At 36.8% G+C, this 21,936-nt stretch overlaps 1 protein-coding gene across 2 annotated transcripts in view; it reads left to right on the top strand.

Annotated features, from left to right (window-relative positions):
- LOC150092957 (cartilage oligomeric matrix protein-like) overlaps positions 1-3,650 on the top strand; it is a 92,423-nt gene extending 88,773 nt beyond the window's left edge. For both annotated transcript variants that reach the window (XM_090413404.1, XM_090413405.1), the window contains exon 25: positions 2,979-3,650. In XM_090413404.1, the coding sequence (XP_090269530.1) occupies positions 2,979-3,148 (170 nt within the window). In that variant the 3' untranslated portion in view covers positions 3,149-3,650. The remainder of the gene's footprint in view (positions 1-2,978) is intronic.
- Positions 3,651-21,936: the final 18,286 nt, after the last annotated feature.

The raw sequence follows: 21,936 nt of genomic DNA, 5'->3' as shown, positions 1-21,936 counted from the left end.
TCTAGAAATACATTCATGGCACCGTCCATTCAAATAATAGCGTAGAATTTTATCCATTCCTATGCAAGAGCTATTAACAGATGAAAAAACTCCTGGTTTATTATTAAAATGAGTGCATGCACGAAAAATATTTGTATTAATTAGCTTTTAGTAACTCATTTTTACCAAACCTCGAGTTATTCGCGAGCGAGCTCTCTCATACCGCGATCCATTGACTACAAAGCGAGAAATTTCAAGCCACGTGTCATTCACTGGCATTCAATGAATTCTCCACGTTCCTTCCAACAATGGTTTGCACCAGATGTCATTTCCTGCACTCTCTGCGTGGCACCAAATATTTTCGGGTCTGCGCATAAAAGAGAACGAATCAAAAGAAAGAAAATAGAAATTGATAACAGGCAGTATTAACATTAGCGAGATAATTAATGTAAATATTTGAGAGTGGAGAACGGAGCAGATACTCCAAACTAAACTCTTAGTTTGGGGTATCTGCTCTGTCTTTGGTCGATGCTGGACTGTCTTTGGTCGATGTTACAGCTCTGGTCCTGCATGAATGCGCCACTACATTATTATTCTGGCTGATGCGCTGATTTTCAAAAGACTGAAGCTCCATCCAGTCCCATTCGTGTGTTATCTGACATCGTATGAATCTCAGTGGGATGATCGTTATGATTTTCATACTCGATTTCCTTAGTTTCAGTCTTCTTATCCAAACGTTTGCAATGAAACTTGCGTATGACCAAATAGCATTCTCGTTTTCTGGTCCCTTTCCAAAAACTTACTCCGTTTATTCGACCATGTTTCCACCTATTTTATTCAGACCAATAGATTGCATCGTTATCGACACAAAAAAAAAGCCACTTTCCTAGCTTCTCACCATTTCAAGCTCACAAAACTTCAATGCCCAACACATCTTCACAGTTCAACTCCAAAGAAAGAGCAATTTTTTCTTCCACTTCATCCATTTTGTCAGTTGCTTCTTTTTTGGTATAGTTTCTCTTTTATGTATGTTCCTAAATAGTATAATTCTACAGATGAAATTCCAGTGGTAACAACCTCTAATGCGAAAGATTATCATAAAAAAATCAAACGCACGTTTAGTCATGCTTGTATAACATGCAAATAACAGAAATATTTGTTAAATCATGCTTCCATGACGAAAAATTCCAGTCCGTGAAACATAAAAGAGGCATTATACGCAAAAAAAAATAATAAAATAATAATAATGATAATAACATTGATGTCAAGATCGAAACAAGAAATAGACAATGACATTTTCTAACTGCTGTTGTTATTTTTTTAGACGACTTTGATTGCGTATGTTATATCTTGAAAATAAAAATTATTTTCTAGTTTACCGCACCTCAGAACTATTTCACGTCAAGTTTGAGAAAGACCTCGCTACTGGATAAATCAAGTGGAATAAGGGTATTTAATTCGACACACACTCTGCAAGCAACTCTTACTTTCCCCCTCCCCTACCTTTTACCTTGCGTTTCACAGAGATCTAAGCTTTTCTCAATCAAATAATTCGCCGGATGTTACCCATGACGACAGTGAAATTCAAGAAGGAATCTTAGTGGATAGCGTGAACGCGTTTTGCATAATGATTTCGTACCGTCTTGTGGAATTTATCTTAGTTTTGAGCATTACTTCCAGGAAATCGTAAACTGTTATACGTGAACCAGAGAAATAGGAACAAACCATGAAAAGGAGGAAGGGAAAAAAAAAACGCGCTTTCTAGAATTGAAAAAAATGTTGTTTGTGAAGACTACGAAGCAGTTTCAGTGTGACATCCTAACATTACCATCCTTGATGCTCGAGATAAGCTATTACGAAAGTAACTTCGCGACTAAGGATTCGATGTTTACTTGACTTTCTTTTAAACGCTCGGGGGATAGTTAAACAACGAAATATTCGAATAAATTATTCATGAGGAGATCATCGTCGATGATGTTTACAATATTAGCATATTGATGGAAAACAAACAGAATATTAAAAGCAGTGTCACGAAATGATTATCCAAACGCGTTATTAAAAATATTTTACGAACTTTTTTTTTTCTTAAAAATCAATTTCGTTGCTTTTAAAGTCTACATCTTGTATTAATACGCAACACAACATTTTTTTTTTTTCAAATAAAAATTACAGAATTACAGCTGAAGCTGCTAAAGCTATGAGACCCGGTGGATATAAATGTGTGTGCGTGGTAGGTCAGTAGGAGACTGGATTAGTCGCAATAAAAAAACAAAAACTGAAAAAGTTGGACCTAAACCTTCAAAAAATTTTTCCCGGATAATACAGCAACGCACAGAAAAACAGTTGTGGGAAATGTCATGTTGTATAGTTATGTATAACTATAGTTATGCTACATTCCATAAACTGTATATCTTTTACTGTGTACAATGATGTAACTGGGATGTTTAACTTCCTCTTCTCTTGCAAATAGACTTTCGATAACGCGAAATATTGATATATTTATAAAATTTAAATTAATAATTTAAATAAATTTAATTTAAATTTATTTAAATTAAATTTATTAATTTATTAATTTATTAATTAATAAATTAATAAATTTATTAATTAAGATAAATATCTTAATTTATTAATTAAGATAAATTTAAAATTTAAAAAATTTTGTCACAGTATTTTTCGATGAGCCTAGTTAAGAGCGCATGGTGAAGATAAAATAATTCAGTTTCGAGGTATTGTAATTACCTGCCTGTAGTTAATATCATGGATTTAAATGCATGCACTACTTACTATTTGAAGATTGTTTTTCCCTCTCATTGATATACATAAATATACAATAAGAGAAACTATAGCTGATTTTTAACTCAGTAATATACACAGATCATTTTAATCCAAGCATGATGTTTAGCTATCTTTTATCATTTCTTTGAACATTTTTTTTTTATTCTTTGAGCTAAAAGCCTAGTACTTAACTCATTTTTTTTCTTTTTTTTTTTCTCATTCAGAGGCTGTGCCAGCTGCGGTGTACCACGAGCTTCCGCCACACCTACAAGCCCAGGTTGAAATCGATACGACTCGTCCGTCCGATATCATTCAGGTGGGACGACGACCGGTCACTGACCTGCCCCTATCTGTGCATTCCAACGAGAGAAGAGCGTCGAAATCTTCTCCCTGAAAGTGACGCTGAACTAGTCGGTAACAGTCACCACCCTCTGGACATTTTTTTAACAGTGCGTGTGTGTGTGTGTATGTCCGCAGTTGCCAACTTTTAGACCTTACAGTGACGTCAGATCGTTAAGTGCCCTCTCTTTTTAACTATTACCTCAAAAAAACTAATCCATTACACCCCCCCCCCTACTTTCCCATCCCCGCTTCGGTCGGTGATTTGTAGGTCGCTAGCGTGACAAGAGGGAAGTCTCTATGAAGGGGTGGGTAAAAAGGGGGAAGTGATTTAAATGTAGGAAATTACTAGACCTGAATTTATTAATTGGCAGAACCCCCGGAATGTATTCAGTTATCAATAAATGACGTTGGAAACCAATCTACGATGAGGTTCGTAGTCTAGGGAAGTCTTCGTTGCCATCACAGAAAGTTACTGATAAGACATTTTTTTGGATGCTGCTCTTTGTACATTTGCTTTCCATATCATCCCATTAAAAGCTGTAACGTTAATATAATATGATCAGAGTTCCCATTTCTATACAATATATAACCAAGGATCGTTTGCAGTCATTCTGGTGATTGTTGGCTTGTTACTTCTGACGCAATAATGTCATCCAATTAGATTTACTCATCAATGAAATATAGCTTTGCAGTATATTAATTCTGTAGGCCTCGTTACGTAGTTCGTGTCTGTGTTTGTAATTCAATACTAGAAACATTCAGAAGCAGATAGTTGATGGATGAACACTATAGGTATATAAAGTGCGAAAGTAACCATCAAATCACATCTGCAGGAATATGTGTCGCTATCTTAGCGTATTGATACACACACAAATCATTTCTTCATCTTTTATTATGCCAGTCGACTTTAGCAACAATCCTTTACTCACGTTTCGTTTCCTTTAATAACTTCCCTTTATTTTCTATACAAAAGAATTAAACGAAGAAAAAAAAAACGTAAGATTTTCTTACATAAACAACAGCGGTGTTTGACAACCGTAATTACTTTAGTTCTTCTCTTCCGATACTTTGCACTCCACCCATTGTTTTAACGTTTCTAAAACTCATTCTAAAGATGGGGCATTAGTTTAGAAACTCCCTCTGCACAAAGAAAATGCCCACAAAGCATCAGGCGACACATTTTTCACGAGTGTATAAAAGGTGTCTTGCAAAAGCACGCATCAGAAAACATCGTTTACTTCTTCTTTCTCTCTTGCTTTTGTTCTTCTGCATATGTGCACGTTACGTAAAGTACCTTTTCCGTAGGAAACATCATCATCCGGCTTCGATGTGCCATCAACTTAATATGTAAACAACACAGCTGTGCCCATACGTTCTGTAATGGACCCCACAAACTGTGGGATCTTGGACACCTTGAAATACCTGTTGTCTTCTTCTTAAGACTACAACAGGTAATGTTTGATGCAAACTACGAGAAATTTCATTCTTATTTCGGAACTTCCAGTTGAAAGAAATATTCGCATCATCAGTGTGTGTGCGTGTGTGTGTGTGGGCGCTTACAATAAAAGCATGGGCGCTTACTGTAATAGCAAAACCTATGAATTGGGTAACGACTGGAAAGATCTGTTATATGGGATTGAACGAATAAATCGGAATAATATTTCTAGTTATTGAGAAAAGAAATAACTCAATCTTAAAGACTGGATATTTGGGATTGTTGTTGTGAATAGTTTTGTTGCGCCACATGTCTATGTGTTTATTTGGACTTAATAGAATGCCAACTCCACTAGAAATGCATTTATTTCATCAGACATTTTTCTACTAATTAACAGTGTTCTGAGTGCTCAGAACATTTAAAATTTTGAGCACTCAGAACACCTTTAATTAGTAATTAAATAAAGTTCTGAGTGCTCAAAAGTATTTAAAATACATGAATGAATTTACTTCTAAAATGTTGAGTACAAACAAAGTCCTATCATAAGGCATGTGGCCGAAATACATAAAAAATACAACACAAAAGTACTAAATTCTGCCTCTGGATAACTTACATTTTAAACGAGGATGTTTTATAGACACGCACTGATTAGTATTTATAAACGAAGAAAGATTTAGCAACAAGGTTGAAATCCCGATTTAATTTTATCTGGATTTTTTTTTTTGGTGCAAATGATCTTATTTATATTTTGAATTTATCATATCCAATCGAAAATATATAATATATAAACTTAAAAAAATAATTTTAATTATTAGAATCTATTTTATTGATATACAGGGAAAACAAGTACAAACAATAGACTGCATCGTTTATCTTAGGTGTAACATGCATCAGATGTGTTTTTACATCTTTCTTAAAGGATGGGAAGTACAGACCACCGCTGTTTAATTCCATTATGTATATGGAAGCAGAAAAGGTTTGCGATTATCCCTCCGAGGTATTTTCTGCAGGTTGGAAAGACAACATTTTGGACTCCTACTCTTCACCCCATGACTTGAAGTATCATTGGAAGAATATTATAATAATAAAACTTAACAATCTATGAGTAGTTAGGGGAGCTTCCTTTTCTTGTAGGTGAATACTGTGGTTTAATAACACTTTTACGGATAGCGTAGAGCTCAAACTATACAAGTTCGATTTCCACGGTAGCCTTCAGTTCAATGGCCTAAAGGTTGGACGTAAAAAATACAGTTGATAAAAAAAACCATTGAAATGATGTTTTAGAAGAAATAAATTCAAGTATGAAAACTTTAAATTAAATTAATTTATTCTTATATATTTCATGATATTAATATGCAATGTATGTTATGAATCTTAATTTTTTTTTACATCGACGTTTTTTATAGTTCTTATAACACAATTACAAATGCTGTTTTTCTGTAATTTCCTAAATATTTCAATAAACAGTTTAAAAATGTATTTGCACCGTACGTTGGAACAGAATATCTACTCCAACCATCTGTTACCTCACCGCTGTGGTTGCCTTTTTTAAGACATCAAATTCTCCGCTTAGTTCTGGGAAAATAGATTTGGTAACCCGACTTTATTCGCAGTTAATGTTACCGCTGTGTGTGTGTGTGTGTGTGTGTGTACTACATTGAAAACGGCTTCATCTGCTAAGGTGTTTATCGACCCGCTGCCACACAAGTCTTCTTGGCTGTCTCTCAGGTAAGTCTTCGGTTTACATTGCGAAAACGTTGTCTGTTTGTTTTGTGTGTTTTTTTTTTAAGTCTTTTTCTTAAAAGAGAATCCCTATCTTCCATCTTTGGATATCCAAAGCGTCTTTTTTAGTTTGGTAAATCGGGCGAAATGTTCAATATTTGCTTTCCTCGAATAAAAATCGGCAGTCAGAATTTTTCCATAAATGCGTAACCTTGTATGCGACCTAAGAACTATTCCTTTGAATAGACGTATAATAAAATAGAATAAAATAACCTTTTTTTTTTTTTATTCGTAAAGCAGACAGCGAATGACGCGATCAATACGAACAACCCTGGATTTCTTATACACGCATCCAAGCTTTTATATTTACGTATTTTAATGCATTTTTTTTAATTGTTGAAAAAAAACACCCATGTAATTTAAATGTAGGTTTTTTATAATATCTATTTCCTGACTGCGCGTGCGTGATTGCAATAAAGGAAACTATTCATTGACACGCAACAATACAACCTTGCGCTTGCTCGTGAGTTGTACATTTCTAGTTTAATTTTCAGTTCATTTCACACCACGTGTAACTGTTAGCGTTACTAATAGAGATAAGATATTTAGAACAAGATTACATCTTTACCACGTAGTTTATTATTGCTTTTTTCATTATTGGATAAATGTTACTGTTGGAAAGAAGAAGAAAAAAAAAAAAAAAAAACGAAGTTCCTCTCCACCCAGAAAACTGATTCTAAATAACTAGTGGCTGTTTAACCAAGCATCACTCCAAGGGAAGGCTATTTCGTGCAGCTTACTACAATCAATACAGGCGGTACATTTAAAAGCCCACAACGTCTGCCCTACGACTATTAACAACGCAGGTCATAATTAGACATGCCAACAATGAAAACTGTTGAAAACCAGGATTTCATCACATAACCTGCACCGCTACGTCTCGTTAAGAAGCTTGCTCATTACACCGTAGCCTGGGCGATGGTAGAAAATTAATTTGTAGCCGTATGGCTACACCTAAATACTTGCTTCCAGAGATTAATTATACTGGGACCCACTTTGTCTGCTACATCCGCGACATGTATTATATGATGCAGAGCGTCGAGCACTTGAGGGGTGTCTGAAAAGGTAGGGGGAGGGAGGTTGTATTATCTGTATACAGGCAGGTGGATTCGGTATGTGCTTTCATGTACTTGGAGCGTGTAATTTGTAGCAAAGGGCCCGCATGTTATTGTGGTGCTGGATGTCCAAGACTGGCGATCGCGTCACCTTTCAAGAGGGGGCTTTAGCCGCATTAATTGACCACAACACGTTCTTCTACTCCGGTTACCCGTAATGGATTTTTTTCTTTTGTTTTTCGTCTCGAAATGGCTCCACATTTCACCATAATCGTAGATATTTCTTCTTGAGTAAACAGTCTTGGGAACAATAAGTCGAACACTTGTACTTTTTATCAATTTAACTTGATTATAAAAGACAGAGTTAATCACCCCATATCTCATTACAGACACTTTTATGTTTCTTACTAGCATTATTAAATTTGTCACCCATTAAACTTTGCTGCGAAGTACAAAATGCTTTCTTTGTATGGCCACTTATGTTACTCCTATTAAGATCTGTCCCTCCAAAAGCGAACGAAGACAACAGAGTGCGAATATTCTAAAGAACAAATGACAAGAGTGTAATCTGTTTTAGATACAGGAGCGAATGACATTTATCGAACTGCGTTGTGACGTATTCTATGGCGTAATTGATTGTTGTCATATCTGTTTTATTTTATAAACACACGCACGCACGCACCCATTCTAGCATTGCCTCTTTCTAATAAATCCAAGGGAAACTGTTCTCCAAGTCATGAAAACCCACAGCTCTAAGCTACAGCTAATACAGAAATTAGTATATATGACTGACTATTTTTCTTTTGTAGTTATTTATATGGCCACGAGATGGCACTGCATTCCCGTGTGGTAGAAATGTTGCGTATCTTTCTAAAAACACATGATATTTCAGAGCGTTATTCATTGACCCTTCCATAAATTTAGATCTTTTAATTTTCGAAAAACATAGTGGATAGGAAGAAGACGCAGGATGGAATATATGTACAGGAAATCAGAACAAAAGTAAATTTTCGATGAACATAAGAAGCATGTCTGGGTGTGTTTTTTTTTTAAATTATAATACAAAATTTAAAATAAATGTCATCGGTAAAAAAATGAAATAAAGGCACAATAGTTTAATACAAACTTGTTAATTAGGCCATCCTCCTCCTTCGCTATAAGCGGCTGGAAGAACGCCCTTTGATTTGGAGAACCCGGGTTCGACTCCCGTACAGAATACAAGCAGTATCGTACAAGACAGTATCGTACGGAGATGAGAGGTTTTTTGTTTTCCTGGAAACTGAATTGTTCCTTACATAAAACAGAGAAACTAGCCGAAGTACACACAAGTAACGTAGCCTTGCTTGGTTCTCCCAAATTTCTCCTCCCCATCCATTAAAATAAGGTTGGATTCGCGAAGAGAAAAAGATTACCTTTTTTCTATCTTCCTTCGTTCAGAATCAGGCGTATCCAGTGTGTGTGTGTGTGTGTGTGTGTGTGTGTGTGGAGCAATTCACCAAGTAATAATATTAAAATCTCTTTCTCATAGTTGTAATAGGTTAATAGTTATGATACTTGACTATTGTAAACAGAACATTGTTATAGCGCTAAACTACACTACTGCACACGACCCGGTTGCTATGGCAGCGAAGTACAATAAACGGCAGACTTCTGTTGCTATGGCAACGAGGTGGCGAGCAAAGTCTGCATTATTGTGATATCCTAGGCATTCATTCCTCGATTATTAACAGTTGCCCGGAGCAACAGTCGAACATAGGATAATGTCGACAGGGAGGCGGCAACAGCTGATGACTCATTCATGACTCGAAGAACGCTTGAATTACGCACAACAAACGCCAGTATGACTCGGTGCGTTAAATGAGGTAAATCCAATGTTTCATCCAGCTCAACAGGTCATGATGCCGCAAAAAAAAAAAGTATCCAAGCTGGGCTTTTATTCAAGGATATTATGCAACGGTGGCGTTAACAAAGAAGCCCGGATCAAAGACCAAGAAAGAGTTTTTTTTTTTTATTATTATTACAATAAAGATGAGAAGGAATTCATCTTGAAAACTTCTACACAAAAGATGACTAAGTTCGTGCGAATCATGTGGATGAGTGGTTTGTTTACAGAGCCATCTGACGAGAAGAATGCTCTGGATGGGCACTGAGAGAAGATGAAGAATAAATGGCGATGTGCGTCATACAACATCCTTTTCAGGTAGGCGGTTCTTCCAACATACACGAAAGTCTGTTATTAGACCCCCAAGTCTTCCACGATGTCCGGGAATAATAAAAATAATCCTTTTATTTCTTCCAAACGCAGCTACTACATTACAGTCACTGGTAGCAACCACTCGAAGCGCTGATTGGAGCTGGATTGATTTCATTGCTGTAAATATTTGCTACAGAGAGGTTGGAATTTGATGAAACAATAGAAATATCAGAGCCAAATGCATGCAGACTTAAGTCCACAGCAAAGACGCTGTCTGGCAATCACTGGTTCTTTGATTTCGTTTGTTCTACTCCTAACCATGTTAACCTGTCGGTCGCCAATGGCACTTTTCTATCTCCACAATTAATAAACAAAAGTAAAGAGAAGAAATATGACATAAGTCCGTTTTTTTAACCACAGGACATGGCAAGTGTACGTTTCCCATACAATTAGTAGAAATCTACAAACGTAATGACGAAAATAAAACAGTAGAATGAAAAGGAAATAGTGCCTGTCAGAAGAACATACCAACAATACGGAATCCGTCAAAAAATATATATACACACTTTAGCAGATGTCATCTATGGACTTTTTTCGAAGTTGGATCGAAGTGCGGGGCAATGTGTAGTATGATGTTCTCTCAAAAGATGTCGTTACTCACATGAATACTAGCATCAACATGTAACCGTTAGGACAGTCAAACAAAATGGCCGAGGCACGATTGTCGTTCGAGGAACGCAAGACCATTTCAAAGTGGTATTTCAAAGTTGAGAATGTCGTTGAAGTTGAACCACAATGGACGCGAATTCCTAAATCAGCTAAGGATGTAGTGTATCTAGAAAACCAGCTACACTGGTGGCCCTTCGGGAAGAAATTGAAACAGCATGCGCAACAGTCCCACTGGACACTTTGGCCAACGTTGCCCAAGCAGTGGAGTTCGCTGTAATAATAAGTGTGTGGACGCTAATGGTAACCACTTTGAGCACCTCGTGTAATCGTGGATTCCCGAATTTAAAGAGGCCTAAAATAAAATCCTACACATCATATAAGAAACATTCAATCATATGTTGTAGCGTCTTATTTAGCGTATTCACTCAAATCTTCAAAAATCACGTCATTAGGAAATACGTTCCAATAACACGTGATTGAAGTCATTAATGTAAATACACGACATTGCGAACAAACCAAAAATAAAAGAACTTTCAATGCGTAAAAAGGTAGGATGCGAATCACAAAGACCACAGAACTATTTAATTTTGCTAAAAGGCTTTTAAAGAAGTACAGAAACACTACTAGGCAAACGTGGTGACCAATAGAACCTCATTGGAATCGAGAGAGAGAGAAAGAACGATGAATCTGAACTGTACAAACTTAGGAAAAGAAAAGCATGTTCATTCATTTAAGTGCCCTTGTTACCCTTGGCCAGCCATGCCTGTCTTTAAAGTGATCCCAACTGCCTGCGTCCTCTGCTGGAAACAGATGTGCCATCAGTAATGTGTCTCGCTTTTGCTTACTACTGATTGGTTCAATGTGGGGGGGAAAAAAAGGAAAAACGTTGTAATATGATTGCTGAAAACTATAAAGAATATAATCAACAGTCACATCCGGGTTTTTTCTCAAAGCTGCCAGTCTGTTTTTGAGAATAAACCGGAAATGATTATAATGAAACTGTTTTAACAATGGTCGTTCAATGCAGTGCTGCATCCTCCCCAAAATTAATTTATTTTTATGGGAAAATGTTAAATATTCGCAAGAGATTGAAATGTATCAATCAGTAGCGTTTTGAAGCGATAAATTATTCCTATATTAACAGAATAGATAATAAATATCTAATACTAATGTAATTAACAATAATAAAACAAATATAAAAAACGGAGTGATGTTTTCAAACGAATTTGTTTTTTTTTTGCTTCGACGTTGTCGCCAATAACGTGGGTGTACAACTATACATCATACATCGCTTAAAAGTTTCATTGTTGGTATATCCGATGATGATGATATCGATCTCTTGTTATAATCACTTTGTTGGAATAGGACTTGGCATGTAGTTCGAAATTGACAGCATTTATAAAGCAGATTACACTAAATCCTGTTAAAATGTTTGAATATGAACCTAGCTAGACAATAGATGTAATATATAGTTCTCCAAAATGTTACCCTATTCAGTAATGCTGCAAATCAATAGGGAACGTGTCAGTTTGTTTAGTAAATTACTGTTTGATGTCCGAGTCATTTCACCTATTAATGACACGAGCCACTTTCCCGAAACAGCACGTGAGTGGAACCTCGAGAATTCAGTCAATATGTAAACAATGGATGAGTGAATTGATTTAATAGACACGCGAACAGTGACGTTCAACAATAGTTGGAATACTATCACGTCTGTGACCTCGTTAAAACTAACTTTGTTAGGGCCACGAGAATCCAATTAGGTTTCGTTTATTGAAATAAACAAAATCCTATAGGATATAATGGAAAAAAATAATCGTAATTTGAATGCCTTACTGATGTATACAAACATGGAGAATCTATAACGTACCAGTGCTGCCACCCAACGGAGAAACGATGAACTTTTATCAATTTTCTCAGACAACTGCCGAGTTTTGGGGTACACGAATACCATCCGAACTGTACCACATTTCTCTTTATTGCACTTTTCATATGAAAGAAGGTTTCATTTCCCCCAGTGTACAAAACATCGTTTTGTCATTATTTATAAAGCCCAGAGGGTTTTAAAATTTCTCATTTTCGCTTTATGGCGTTTCTCCTCGCTCTATTACCTGTATTTGAAAAGTGTTCTACGTGAGCATTCTTTCCCTCCCTTCACACGAGCGACATTTAACCACGTGGTAGTTTTCCACGCCATTAAACCCTGTCCATTAAAAGTTGCTTAGAAAGTTGTGATAAAGATGAAAGTTGCATAGAAACTTACCTGGCTGTCAAGTTCGTAATCGAGAAACATCGCATTTAAAGTTTACGCGTATGATTCTTACGAAAACATGCCGACACAATAAGGGCGAAGACTTTTCATTTCGTATTTAACGATTAGCATACGACTCTAAGCACTTATTTTAATGGTTCACTTACGAATGGAGTTAGTTCCTGCTTTTCCCGCTAGGCGTCGCCACACGTCACAATACGAGACTGTTGGAGTAAGTAGATTAACTAGGACAGATTTTAATACTCGCATCCTTTCACTGTACTAAAATACTGATTGATATTTAAGGCCTAGAACTTCAAACGGAGTTAGTTCCCTCCTTTCCCGCTAGGCGTCGCTGCACGTCACAATGCGAGACTGTTGGAGTAGGTAGATTAACGTGGACAGATTTTAATACTAACAGCCTTTCACTGTACTAAAATCCCTGATTGATATTTAAGGCCTTAGTTTGGCTTTTAATACATTAATATATTGTTCTAAAGATATCGCTGTCGGCTATTATAGAAAGCTTTTCTGGTAAAGGCATTGCAATCACGTGATCTTGGTTGCCCAGATACTCTTGCACTACTGGAAGAGAATATTTTTTTTTTTTTTAACCAGGTAACTTTTAAATGATAAAAATCATTCTATTAAAGTACTTGCATCAGCGAATTCTGGTTTTTGATTTTCCATGAAAGCTAGACTCCGAAAATAAAAAAAAAAAAGTTATAGAAACCCATTAGTTGTCAAGTGATGATCTAGATGGGTGTATTTCGGGGAGGGGGGGGTAAGTTAAGATAAAACATCGTATTTACCTATTGGGTCATCAAGAGAGAGTGTGTAAGAGCGGCAAAAGTAATCTTGATTCTTACGACAAGCCCCATTTGCTCTATTAAGTGCTTAAAGCCATTTTCAGTGTAGCTGCCAAGCTAGAGATAATGTCGTCTGGACGCCCAGGCTTAATTATATCCCAAGGGTAGGAGGGTGGTACATGTTTTTACGTCAATTATGCTCTCCATGAAGACAGAGCTGTTTCACCTGGATACTTTATTAAATGCTAAGTAACTAGCTACGCAACGTGGTGATGAGATATTTTAATAGCAGTATTATATGAAGATACTTTGTGGAAGGTCTTGATGAACAGATGCCCGGATGTAATGGCTGTCGATTTGAAAAAAAAAAAAAAAAGAAGGGAAGTAAAATAAATAAATAAAAGGATAAACTTGCTCTCGGAATTTATAGCGATGCGACTGTTGAGGTGTTTTAAATTTCCTAAGGGAGTTTTTCCGTTGCTAGCACTAATGAACAACACGGTTAATTACTGATGTTTGTTCCATAATTAATGAGGGATAATAACTAGCCCTTAGCGACAGACACACAAATCCGCCAAGGAATGATGCCCAAGTGCCTCAAGCGAGACGAGTCAGTAAAAGTTCTACTTCGGTGGTTTTGTATCAGTCAATTCGATGCTGAAAGTAGAATTAATAACTAACACCCGGAATCATACATGCAAAAGGAAAAAAAAAAAAAAAAAAGGAAAATCCATTAATAAAAGCAAAAGACTTGGGCAAGTTACATAAATAACTGTACCAGGCGCTTTCAATTTCAAATTACCCCCCTAAGTCTTACGAAGATGATTAGAAAATGCGCACACTTCAAAACTAAAAAGAAAACTGCAGTTCTGAAATGAACATAGCGACGCCTAGCGGAATGTAAGCAAACTAATGTGGTTATTTGCTAGTCGGGAATTGAGTTTTTCTTGTACGATGTCTTTCTGTGTTGTTTGTGGTTTTTAGGGAAACGTATAAGGGGGGAGGTAGCCTGGGGAAGGAGTGTCCTAGGTTCGATTCTCGTCTATGACGTGAGGAACTTAAGGATCTTCCTCAGCCATAGCCAAGATAGCCGGTCTTGGGCGTGGACAGCAGGGTTTTTCCAACAGTTTATCCTGGGGTTTTTCATCCCGTAAACAGGCAAACCGGCCCCCTTGAACACACGCGGATTTCAGTCATGAACATCGCCCTTAGGGGATGCAGCAGAGGAGTGGCTGCATTAATACGCCAGTAACCCCTCATTAGGAGCGGACTCAACCCGTCCTAAGATGGACGAGAGGGATAGGATAGGATAAGGGGGTGGGGGGGAATATTCGAGAATACTCGTACCTCCAGAGTGAATTACTTTTATATCATTTTTTTGTGCTTTATTTCAAGTGGACAGAACAAGACGTTGTCTGGACATACGCTGATATCGCCAGCGATCCTCTGTGAGAACAGTTTCTCAAATTCAGGTGTGAGACTTCTAGAATGTTCCTATGTTTCCGTATGTATTCAGAATTCACGCAACCATAATTATATAAGTTACTAGGGGACTCCTCCCCCTGACGCCTACAGCTCCCCCCCCCCAGCCGTGTTCCGGACTGGTAGGCCGGTTCTCCTTGAATTCTGATGAGTCGAATTTTGAAGACTCAAGACTCAGGGTTAGCCTCTGAGTTTCAAAACGTTTCAAATAACTTGACAAAAAACATGACACCAAAACGTTACAAAAAAGGCTTATCATTTTATATTATAGAGTAGATTATTCCACTGCATAACACGATCTCCACTAAACATTACCGTGGTTGCAATACAACCTTTACAGAAGAGGCGCTGTTGGTCCGATGTTGACCCTACTGTGTGCGTTCATCTTAAGGCAATTTCTCCTTTGCTCTCTCTCTCTTTCCCCTCATGAGTCTTTTGCTTATTCATAAAGTTGAAAATGCATCGAAAGGTCACATTTTGAAATATATAAGATGTGTATAAAGTCGGAAGGATTAACGATTTAAAAAAAAATTGCAGAATTAATCTGATGATAATATTCTTAGATCTGACACGCTTTGGGTGATGGATGAGACTCCTGAGAACTCCCTTGATGTGACAAAACAAGTCAATCCACGATCGGTAGTTCGGAGAAGTTTTCGCTAGCTAACGAAGCAAATTTAATACTTACTATCGTCCTATATTATATAATAAACATAAGACAGGTGGCGCTGTCATCGTTTCTACGCTTTTATATTTTCTAGAAATCGCCTTACGTGATCAATTTCAAGATAGGCTTACTAGATGATGAGCGGAAAGCACGGAAAGACTGCCGGAACGTGATACGGCACTTTGTGTCCCATCTCGATGGCTTCCTCCGCCATCCTGCAAGTCACTGGAGACGGATGGGGATGCAGGAGAACGTGTAAAGGGCGTCGGAACCAAAAAAAAAGAAAAAAAAAATGAATATTATAAGCCAGCAGACGAGAGGCAGTAAGTGGGCACGTGACGGGGGGGGGAGAATTATTGTCGTTCATTACCTGTTGACCCCCCCCCCCCCTCACTTCCTGGAATGATTATCAACGGAAGCGGAGATGTGTACCAAAAGATAACTGGATTACGACGGTAATCTATCGCCGCTCGTTTCGACACTAGCGTCGTAAAGGGTGAGAGAAGGGGGGAATAAAGGGTGACGTGTTACGATTGTCGCAGACTTATAGGCTGGCAGGGTGATTCATTGCGACGATGGTCATATCGAAGTTCCGCAGTATGAGTGTCCCTGGTTGTTCATTCCGAGTAAGGTTTGAATGTCAACTTTTAAGTTTACGTGACGCAGTATGAAGGTGGCCATAGTAGTGAAAGTAACTCTCACCAGATGGCACTCCTTTCTCTCTAACTGTAATGGTAAATTGTTTAAGGTGTTATTGATAGTACGAGGAAGAAGTGTGTATTTTTTTTTCTGCTTTTATTTATATAAACGCAACCCTTTAACAACTTTAATGCAAGTTTTTGTTTTTGTTGAAGACTTGAGTGAGAACATTTTTGCCAGAATAATAAATACAAAATAAGAAATAAATAAAATAATATAATAATAATAATAATAATAAAAACTCAAAATAATAAATACACTAAGTTTAAAATTTTAAAGTCCAAAAATCATCTTCGCATCTCTGATTGAACTTACAATCAGAGATTTCGCCATTATCTTGATTGGAATTTGATTTTCTTTCTAAAAAAAAAAAAACAGTCCTACTTACCAGTCGATAACAATAACTTTTTTTAAAGTATTTAAATATAGAAGACTTCAAACATCATTCTTTGTGTAGAACATAAACATGCCAAACGAATATAAATTAATCCAATAAACTATTTAAATGATAAGAATAATTGGGAACAATATATATGTTTTGTTTTGTTTTTTGATGTAATCGATTTTTGGGTGTTTTTATGGATTGAGCATAAAATACAAAAGAACACCAAACGTGTAGGTATTCACAAACTAATATTAAATGCTCCACAACTAAGAGAATGATGTCGTACTCGAAGCGCCATCTGCCAAATATTAATATAATCCAAGCTTTTATGACGTAAGTTTAAAAAAAAAAAAAGAATTTTCTGGTGGTGATTACGGGTTCAGTTTCAATCCATTAGTCTATAAGGATGAAGAATTTACCCCTCAACTACGGCAGTTAATTGCAATTACAGTAAATCAATAGCTTCAAGGTCAATCAGGTCAGTCTCATACGGGTAACAGTTTTGTAATTAAAACATTAACGATCTCATTAAACTATGATTTTCATCCATAAGCGCTTTTAACGTATGCTCAATCCCTTATTTACCAAAAGGCATTGATGGATTAGGGGGGGGGTTGCTATAAAGTTAAAACTCCCCTAAATCTAAGATTTTTGACTGTAAGGTAGACAAAGAATGGATTCGAGTCGAATCTTTGTTTGTCCCTTTTACCTTTTACGTTCGTTCGTTCTTAAACAACCCCCCTTATCAGCTGTGAGCATCGGACTGGTGGCACCCCTTGTGTGAAGTGTAATTACGAGATTTCGGATGGGTGGTCGCATTAGCAGGGTATTTGTATCTCCACCCAAACATTGATTTACAGTCTTCTGATTAATGATTTCTTTATGCAAATCGCTCAATTACCCGATGCTTCAACTAACACACTAATTACACTCTTGTAACCGTTTTGCTTTCACTGCGGAGGAACTAAGCCAGAATGTATTTTGACGGCTCGCTCTCAATAGATTACTCTTTCTCGAAACTTTCATTTAATCTGCTTGCCTTATAGCGATTATGCAACAGCGATAAATACCGGTTTAATTTGATTGCACGTGACATACGTACGTTTTTAACACAACGGGGTCCACAAGAAGAACGTCTCGGAAAAGTTTCGGCTTCCTACTAGTTCTCAGTGGTTTAATGCATTCCGTCATCAACAACTAAGATTCGTAGATGGGATGTGAAGGATGTGTAGAAAAATAAGAAGAAATACACGTGTACAATGAATATTGCGAGAACTAAACTATTATGAAATAAGAACAGAGAAAGGGGGGGCGGTAACAAAGAAAGAAAAACCAAACGACAGTGAAAAGAAACATACACAATGATAGCAAGATCGACAGAGAAAGACAGAAGGGAAAAAAAAAGAAATGGACGACAAAGATAGGTGGGAAGATAGACAGAGATGAAGAAAACGAAAGAGAGAAAAAAGAACAAAGAGAGTTATTGATGGAGAGAGAAGGAACAAGACAGATAAACGGAAAGAGACACACCAACGGAGACAATGAGAGACAGAAAACGAAAGATAAATAGAAAGAAGAGAAATAAATAAATAAAAAAGCGAAATACAACGTAGCGACACAGAAAGAAATAGAGGAAGACGACATAGATGAAGACAGAAAGAGACAGGGGGGGTGGGGGCTGGTGGAAATGAGAGAGAATAAGATAGATGGAAGGAGCGAGAACAAATATAAATCGATAGAGAGACTGAGATGAAGATAGAAACTCAAGAAATAGCCTAACCGTGATTAATGTGTTTTCTTCTATTTTTTTTTTTTTTTTTTTTTTTGTAATTTCTTCAACAAGAGAGGGGTTTTCACTTCTTATTGTTGCCACGTCACTTTTGATGAGTCGTTTTTTTTTTTTTTCAAAAGTAAACATCAGGAGAAAAAAAATAATCTTATTACAGGAGATCACCGGTCGAATGCCTAAGTTTTACTGTTCCCCAACTAAATTAAGTTCCAAAACAAGTCAAGATTACTTTGCTCCAAACACACCCACTTTGCCAAAGATCCCCCACCCCGTATAAAATACACGCTACTTCCTAACCACCCCATTCTTAAAGAAAGGAGCATCGATACCCCCCCCCCATCCCCTGATCGGATTCTTTGTAACTTATGCAGATCCCCGTCATAATAAATTACCGAATTAGAGAATAATTTAATCTTTGGCGAATTTTTTTTTTTTTTTTTTTTTTTTTTTTTTTTACTTCTGTGCCAAGTGTTTGATAACGTACTTGACTTGCTTTAAGTTCCCACAATTATCGGTGTTATGTTACAATCTTAAAAGAAAATTATACGCACTAATGAAATATACTGGCGATTGCCGGAAGCAAATAAAAAAAAAAAAGAAAGAATTAATCCCTTTTTTTTTTACCGACAATGTTAGCAAGGTGCAGGGTAGCGATTTGCTTCCATGTTCCGATAATGAGATTCCTTGCATCTCAGTGAACGTGGAAAATTCTTAATTAAACTAATTGCTAAGAGACGTATCTTCGTTTGCTAATATCTTACGAGCACACCGCTAATTAGAAGAGATAAAGTAGAAAGATTACTGGTTCAAAGTAACTAATAAGCTTCTTGTCACTCTTGAACATTCGTTGCAGACGATCCGTAAACTGCACTAAGTTCCTACAACAATAAACCGAACAATGCTATCATACAACTCAATATGGCGTGACGTCACAATGAGTTTTCATTGTTGTGGTGAAACTTGTTAATTGTTGATCCCGTATGCATCAATGCTATTGAGTGATGATGTATTATAATGGTTGGAAAAGCAAGGATGGTTAAGAGAATCTTACGGTGTCTTAGACGATCATTAACAATTTATTCTTAATTGAACTTTTTGGTGGGGAATGTACATACTAAGGTGACTATAAGATGGTGTCTTTTTTTTTTTTTTTTCGTTTTGAAGCGCTTTGGGAAAGTCTAAACTGGAATTAAGATAAGAAAAAAATCTTAAAAGACAAGAATGCAATTACGGGCATACAAAGTCATCATGTCTAAAAGCCTCTTTGCTCTAAATAGCATTTAAGAGAGAATTAAATGGTGGAGAAAATTAGTGTAATTGGTAAAGATGAGCAGGGGAAAAAAAGTAATTGAAATACATGTAAAAAGCGAGATGAGTTTGGTAATTACATTAACAAAGTAAACGCTATTATACTACATGGAACTTCCATTACCTTTACTATTACGTGTGAAATGGACACTTAACATATTTTCATTAAGGTGGGGGGGGGAGTATGACTGGAATGCTTCGACAATAGAAATCATAGTGGACCAAGTTTCTCATTGGTCAAGGGAATTTGATTCGTTTGGCTGTAATACAAAAATAGTCTGTTGTTGTGAGAATACAAATTTAATTGTTAGCTATTTGAATGAATCCAACTAACTAACTAACAATGAAGTTACCAAAAGATCAAAATTATATTTGCTTGCGATACAAACATGACATTGCTATAAGGGATTAGCTGGATAAAGATTTATCTAGGATACTGTCGTAAATAATATTTTGCTTCATTTTCTTACTAACATTATTCAAATATTTCTTTTACACTATTTGAATACGCAAGACAAAATTACTTTTGTATGTGATATTTGGGCTGCTTCTGCCATGGTTTAGCTGACCAAGAGAGTGGGCTATTTAAGTGAATTCTACAGAAATTCCAATATCTTTGGTTGTTTCATTTTCCTTTGAATATTCGTGTTTTACAAAAAAATTAAGATTTTTTTTTATAATATTATTTAAATGACAAAAAAGTAAATAATACTATTAAATAGTATTATTTATTACAACACACACACACACACACACATATACACAAAAGGAATATTTCAAGTGTAAAATCAACTACACCGTAATCTCATCACACATAAAAACTACTTTGTTGTCACCAAGAGGAAGAAATTCGTCATACGTGTATTCCGATCAGAGTGTTGTCCTCTTAGAGCTCTACGGAATAACAGGGGTCTTCGAAGTTCTATCAGTATCAAATAATGTCCTTCGATTGGAAAGATCAAGGTTCAAAATGGCGTCGAAATGAATAACAATAACAACAGGCAGACAGTCACGTGACTTAATGTTATAATAGATGATGATCAAAGGAAGTAGATTTCACGGTAAGGTGGTCGGACGATTGTGCATAAATGATAACACAGTCTCAAGCCCACCCCGGTCATTGATCTGCTTATTTAGTGAATTACTAGAGGCAGAATCGAATACATTTAAAGAGAGAGATTTAGTCTGTATAACTTGGAAATATGTGCACCGTAAGTATGACTTACGGTGAAAGAAAAACCATGGGGGGATTGCGAATATCTTTTTAAAGGATGTGGCTCTCTCCATAACCCCAATTTTTACTGTTCCCATGTCAAATTGAAAAAAAAAAAAAAAAAAGCAGTTAGTCCCACGTGGAGACTCCTGTCGTTACAGCAAATAAAGGGCTGAATTACAAGGACAGCCAGCGCCACCTAGGGAACTGCATCAATGATCGCCCACTGATTCAATCCTTACACCAAATGCGGGTCTGTCGAACTCTCGGTAATAGAACGAATACAAACGAAGCTCTCTCTTTCACTCTATCTCTGTGGGATTCCGTCAAGCATGGCACGGTATTTTGTGGACAAGTGCTGAACATCAATTAACTACAAGCGGGCTGGCGATCATCCCGCCCAGAGACACGGTGTCCCGAACAGATTTTCCGAAGCTATTGATCACACCTAAAAGGAGGAAGTTTCGCGTGAAATTGGCTGCTTCTCCTCTTCCAGCCCGATCTTCCTTTTCACCTCTTTATTCGGCAGCTTGTCAGGGCGCCATTAGCCGAGAATAAATGACCTTCTAACTGCCGTAAATATTTGTAGCGAACTGGGAGATTTTTGGGGGGGGGATGGTGGGGGTGGAGGCAAAGGCAGAGAAGGGATCAGTTGGAGTCGGCGGAAAAGATTACGGTTAGGTCATGATCGATGACAAACATTTGGTGTTGTTTTTATTTCATCGACCAGGTAACTGTTATTTAGACGACGATTCCAGGAAACAAGAACCCCCCTAAGGGATCAGATGGATTTTTTTCTTCGGTTTCCCTACGACAGAGACGTGTCTTGCAAGTATCAAATGCAAGAAAAGAAGACAAGTCGAACAGAAATGGCAATTCTAATTCGGAAGCCTCATTTGTCACTTGAAACCCGATTTTTTCCCTTTTTCTCTTGAGATTTGTAATCGTTTTCGCTTCCCCCAGTGAGTTTATTAAATGCCCAAAAGACAAGGAGAGAAAAAAATAAAATAAACTTACTACGAGCAATATTGATTTTTCTTATTTATACGATTTGTTTCGTCTGACAGGTTCCTATACATCGGTAGATGTCGCTACTGTCAGC

Source organism: Typopeltis vanoorti, chromosome 24, assembly GCF_054136105.1.
Source record: "Typopeltis vanoorti isolate ZY-2024b chromosome 24, IOZ_Tvanoo_1.0, whole genome shotgun sequence".
NCBI classification, from domain to species: domain Eukaryota; kingdom Metazoa; phylum Arthropoda; class Arachnida; order Uropygi; family Thelyphonidae; genus Typopeltis; species Typopeltis vanoorti.
The sequence above is the reverse complement of the archived record's forward strand: the minus strand, read 5'-3'. Positions and strand labels throughout refer to the sequence as shown.